We start from the raw sequence: 6,090 nt of genomic DNA, 5'->3' as shown, positions 1-6,090 counted from the left end.
TGGCCTGCTGTGTTCATCCAGCTCTACACCTTGTATATCTCTGATTCTCCAGCATCTGCAGTTCCTACTATCTCTGCCGTTGATCATCTTGGTGCATGTTGCACAGGATATCAGGAGATTTGTATGCTCAACGTCATATTGTCATGGGATCAGTTACATCCAGCTGAGCAGCCACAGTTTCAATGTAATTGAGAAGATGGCATTTCCAACAATGCAGCATTCCCTCAGTCCTGTAGCACAATGTCAATGATGGCGTGTGGGGCTTGAACATACAACCATTGAATCAGTGCCTGGAGTGCTAAAACCTAGTTGGGTTTAGCAGTCAAACTGACAGAAAAAAAATCCTCTTCACTGTCACTGTTAATCCAAAGCAAACTTACTCTTCTGTAGAGATGGTGCAGCTGTTGAACTGCACGACTGATTTAATTTTGCAGGCTGACTATTGGCGCAAGGACCTGAAATACAGCAGAAAAAAAATTTTATTCAAACAGCACAGAGACTACCTTGAGGCCAAACAGCAAAAAATCTGTCTTGGAAATACAAAAGCAAAGGGCAGGATTTTGTAATTGCTATGAATTAGCTAGAAATAATACACTAAGATCAAAAACCTCTGAAAATCTGACATCGTCCCTTTTCATATTTTATTGTGATCATCAAAAGGAAATTCAGGATAGTATACAAAATACCACATGTTTTATGCAATAAATTATCACCAGATATGGAGACTGCGAAGTAACCTATTTCAAAGTAGGCAAAATGGGCATTAGACGATAGTCATGTCCCACTGGGGTAGCAGGGTGGAAATCAAGCTCCACTACTCCTAGAGGCATCACAATAAGTTTTAATCAAGATACTCAAAATTCCCAAGTTACCTGTCAGATAGGCCAGGCTGACAGCAAACATCGACCAAGATTCTATAATTAACAAGAACTATTAATTATTACAAATAAATAGATTCTAGCCATGGGTAAACCAATATAAACTGTTGATACGTAACTATACCAATTAAAATCTAACCTCCTTCTTAAGCAACCCTACACGCTCATTTGAGACAGACTAAAAAAAAAAATTGGTGTTATGCAGAGAAGGAAGAAACCTAGAAAGTAATTCAACGGCTACAGTTCATAGGGTTCACTGACTGATCTTTTTGCTTGCCAGACTTGCTTTTCTTCAATCACTCTTCTCCATGTCTTCTTCAACTCTTAGCAGGAGGCACGGGTAATTGGTACATTAACTGAAAATGTTCTTAGTTCTTGATTAAAGCCACAGTTTACAGCAACTAGTGAGGGAAAAATAACAGGCTCTCTTTAGATTTCAGATTCTCCTTTGGAGAAAAGGACACACCCACCTCCTCGTCCAGCGGTCTAAAGGAACCTGCCGGTGTTGTTCACACCTATGAGCTGTTCAGCCAATCACGTGGCTATTGTCGGGCTACGGCATTTGTCATCCACAGCTGGCCACAACTCTGCAAACCAATCAGCTACTTATTGCCAGCTGAATTTCACTTTGTACACAGCCTGTCAACAGTCTCCCCCACTGCTTGTACAAAGCACCAGTGTAAACACAACTTACAATGAGCTTCAGAATCTAGTTTTTTTAAAAGTGCAGTAATTCCATGTACAATCCTTGGGTTTTTTTTAATTGATCCTTTTCAAATTTCAATCCTCAATCAGAAAAATAAAAGAATACAGCCTTTAAACAATGTTCAACAATGAGACCTTGGTTTATGCAGCATAAATGCAGTTTGCCAAAATTAATAAAATGATGTGACTTTCAGCATTAAAATAGTCACAGCACAAAGCTGTTTTCGCTTTCCTCATTTTCTGAACATATCACAAATTTCAAAATGGCAGCTTAAAGTAATTAATATTTCACTCATTATACATGGGATAATACAGACTAGGGAGGTCCTAGACTTTGCTGAGTTAACTTATGTCAGGCAAGACTCTTGGGAAAGAGGAAGAGGGTAAAGAGATAAAATTAGACTCAGAATCCCTTGGGAAGGAAGTAAAGACACACATTTGAATTAGGAACAGGAACAGGATATATCGCCTACTGAATCTGTTCTATTATTCAATAAGATCATGGCTGATCAATTCCACTGTTCTGCCTGCCCAGATACCCTGTGACTCTCATTAGTCAAGAATCTATCTACTCCAGCATGAAAAATACACAATGATCCTATCTCCTTGGGGAGGAGAGTTCCTCAGGCCATGACCCTGAGAAAAAAATTTTCCTCACCTCCGGTGGATGTGGGGTCTTTGAATATTTTTAAGATGAGGTAGGCAAGAGAATTAAAGGTAGATGAGAATATGGAGTTCAGAACACAAACAAACCATATTGAATGGCACTGATCTTACTGAATGTTCATACGTCTTAAATGGGAAAATTGAATCCACTAGCTCTAGTATAAAAACAAAAAGTGCTGGAGAAACGTAGGAGGTTGGCAGCATCTGTGGAGACAAAAACAGAAGTAACCCTTTTCACTGTATTTAATGTTTACTGTTGAAAAAGTGGAGGTGAGTTGCCTCCTACCTTTGCAGTCCACATGATGTAGATGCATCCAGAGCACTGTTAGGGAGGGTGTGGGAGACTGAGGGAAATGTGGCTTTGCTGGGAACAGGATCAAGTTTGACTGTGATACCTTTCATAGTAACACAGCCTACCATACTGAGTATCAAGACATTAGGTATGAAGATTGACCACTTACAGCACCAGGCAAATGGCATCTACAGATCTCAGTGACAGACAAAACAGCTTCAGGACAGGAGGGGGAAATCAGGAAGAAAAGCTGGAATAACACTGAAGAAAATACAAACCATTTTCTTTGATTGTAGGTAGCTTCTCCTTGTGGGCCTCCTGCAGCTGCTGCATGATAGTCTTAGTCAGCTCAAGAACGGTGCTCTTCAAACTGGAGAGCTGCTTATCAATGTCTGTGTCTAACACGGGTAACACCAGATCCATCCCTATCTCTTCCAGAGTTTGAAACTCCTACAAGGCAAGATATCACAAGAGTGATCATTTAACATGACTCACCTCTATACAAAACATGTTGTGCACAACATCAAAACAAAAGAAACCATTGCTGGTACATTGCCAAGCTTCCAGAGGTCATGTAACACCACTAAGTGAGTGGTATGTCTTGTTCCCTGACCAGGCCGTCTCTCTATCAGCAACATAAAATGTGGACTTTCTGTCAATGGTGAACAGGGACAGAAGGTCAGGGGCTCACTTGCAAAGGCAGCAAAAGCAGTTTCGGCATGTGATGGCCTGGACATCATCTCCAGACATTTGCATCTTTATAATTAGAGAGAAGTACCAGAAGTCCAGCAACACAGGCTACAGCCAGAATCCAGTTCACTTCAGCATAATACACTGTGGTCAACATCATTAGCAGCCTTGTAACATGATGCGTCATGTCACGGCTCCAGCTGCTATGTGTGAACATGACAAGACTTCTAAACTAAATAAAAGCAAAACACTGCAATTGCTAGAGATCTGAAATAAAATCAGTAAATGCTGGAAAAACTCAGCAGGTCTGGCAGCTTCTGTGGACAGAGAAACAGAATTATGTTTTGAGTCAAAGTTTGGAACTAAATAGCTGACAAACTTCTGCTTCACTGAACAGCTCACATCCAATAACACTGGAGTTGTAATGATATCTGGTTAGAAACATAGATTTGATTGAGAAATAAGCGTAACTAGTTAGGTAGACCACACATCACTATAGTCAGAAGTCACATGACACCAGGTTATATTCCAACAGGTTTATTTGAAATCACAAGCTTTCAAAGCATAGCTCCAAAAGATTGCCATTTCAAATAAACCTGTTGGACTATAATCCAGTGTCATGTGACTTCAGACTTGGTCTACCCCAGTCCAATGCCAGGACCTCCACATCACACATAGATATGAAAACTATCTAAAGATAAAGTTTCATTGAGAAGTTGAGTATTAAAGATTTAATAGGGAAAGTCAAAAATTAGGGTAGACCTAAATATGTTGTCTTTCATCTACAGTTATGTTATTAATTAAGCACAGATGAAAAAGAAACAATAGTTTAATCACTGAAATGAAGGCCTGGGAAGAGACATGACAACAACAAACCTAGGTATGAAAATAACATATTAATTACAGGAGGAATGCTGGAACCATCTAACGGATAAAGAAGGCAAATATCCTTATCACATGAACACCATTAGAAACAGGTTAGGGCAACAGACAAACTTAAAGAAAAGAAACATGGTTACTGATGAACCTTGAAGAAAGAATTATTTTGAGCCTGAAGGAATAAGAGATGAAAACAGTATCTATTAAACATCAAAAATAAATTGTTTAGAGAAAAGCTCACAGCTCCATAAAGGATTCTTCACTGAGAAGGAAGATGATACTAGACGATTGAACTTGGAAATGAACCGGATCAGAAAATGCTACAAATGGTGGAAAACCCAACAGATCTAGCAGCATGTGTGAAGAGAAACAAAGATAAGATTTAAGATTGATGACTTTTCATCAGAACAGGAAGTGTATTAATTTATTTTTCAGGTGTTTGAAAAGGTACAATGGAATCCTCAATTTAAACATGAAGTTCAAACTGCCCAAGCAACATTCCTGATCTCTTAATCCTTAATCTCAAGCACTGCAAAATAAACAAATCTGAAAATAGTTTCAATCTTGGGCTTGCCTTCAAGAGTTGGATGTTGTCAGCTTTCAACAGACGGTCTATCTCATCTCTCTTCCTGGTGAGCTCACCGCACCTCTGGTTCAGCCAGCTCTGGATGCTGTCAGCTTGAGCCAAGGCGACAGTCTCCTCACTGTCAATAATGTTTGTTGTAATACTCTGAGATCCTTTAATACAGTTGATCAGATCACCAAAGTGCTTATCAATGTCAGACCTCACCTGGAATGTTGTTTCCTGGATGAAGAAGAGAAAGTTACAGGTTCAGAGAGAACTGAAATAAGGAACAGGGAAACTGTCAGAATTGCCCGTGAATGGATAGGCTGGTACTCACTTTGATGGAAGTAACGCTCTCTTTCAATTTATTAATTGATGTATTGATATCTTCAATCTGACTCTGTCTTCTTATTTTCTCTTCCTGAAGGAGTTTCTTTATTGAGTATACAACATAAACAAGACATCCTTTAAAATGTTTGCTGAAGTACATTATGTATGTAAAACAATGGCATCTTAGATACCACCTTAAATCACTATACACTCATTTACATCATTCACCTCCACATTTTCTATCTGTGCAAAGTACTTTCACTTCATGCCTCACTCTGTTGCCCTATTGTGCCAGGTTGGCCTGAGAATCCAAATTTAAAATGACACAATTTCCATTTAGATAGCACCTTTCCAACCTTAGGAACATTGCTCCCTGTAAGCTTGAAGTCCTTAAGGTCCCTGCACAGGATGTGCAAGCTGGATCCTTTAAGTTACCACGCATATGTTGCCACAATACTAAAATTCAAAAGGCTGCACTCTTCAACAAATCACCCATGTACTTGAGACAACAATATCAGTGGGAATGTTGATTAGGACATTTAATGTTTTAACGAACATCTGTAGCTCGGGTTGCTGTTGGAGTCGTTGATTGGTTCACAAAGCTGACTGTTTTTCACGCAAACGTTTCGTCTCTCTTCTGGGTGACCTCGTCAGTGCTGTGTAGCCTCCTTTGAAGCGCTGTTGTTCTGTCCCACTCTGAATTTATATGGTCCAGTCATCATGTTGGGCTGTCTTGTTTCTGGTTTTGTACTGGACCGAAATGTAGATGGAGTCTATTTCAATGTGTTTGTTAATTGCATCGGTGGTTGAAAACCAGGCCTCCAGGAATTCTCGTGCTTGTCTTTGTCTCACTTGTCCTAGTACTGTAACTTTGTCCCAGTCAAACTGATGTCCTTTAATATCGGACTGTATTGAAATGAGGAAGAGTTGGTCATGCCGTTTTGCTGCGCGTTGGTGTTCATGTATCCTGGCAGCAAGTTTCCTGCCTGTCTGTCCTATGTAGTATTTCTTGCAGTTTCAATACACTCCAACATAGAAGGACATCAGTTTGACTAGGACAAAGTTATAGTACTAGGACAAGCAAG

At 39.7% G+C, this 6,090-nt stretch overlaps 1 protein-coding gene across 1 annotated transcript in view; it reads right to left on the bottom strand.

Annotated features, from left to right (window-relative positions):
* Positions 1–5,165, bottom strand: part of LOC109914844 (embryonic polyadenylate-binding protein B-like) — a 24,793-nt gene extending 19,628 nt beyond the window's left edge. The window contains exons 1-4 of the mRNA XM_048592531.1: positions 5,013–5,165; positions 4,685–4,915; positions 2,820–2,991; positions 381–455 (exon numbers count right to left, since the gene is read on the bottom strand). Coding sequence (XP_048448488.1) covers positions 381–455; positions 2,820–2,991; positions 4,685–4,915; positions 5,013–5,165 — 631 coding nt within the window. The remainder of the gene's footprint in view (positions 1–380; positions 456–2,819; positions 2,992–4,684; positions 4,916–5,012) is intronic.
* Positions 5,166–6,090: the final 925 nt, after the last annotated feature.

Source organism: Rhincodon typus, unplaced genomic scaffold (genome assembly GCF_021869965.1).
Source record: "Rhincodon typus isolate 14 unplaced genomic scaffold, sRhiTyp1.1 hic_rhity00001401, whole genome shotgun sequence".
Taxonomy (NCBI): Eukaryota; Metazoa; Chordata; class Chondrichthyes; order Orectolobiformes; family Rhincodontidae; genus Rhincodon; species Rhincodon typus.
Note: the sequence above shows the minus strand (reverse complement) of the source record. Positions and strands in the feature narration are given on the sequence as shown.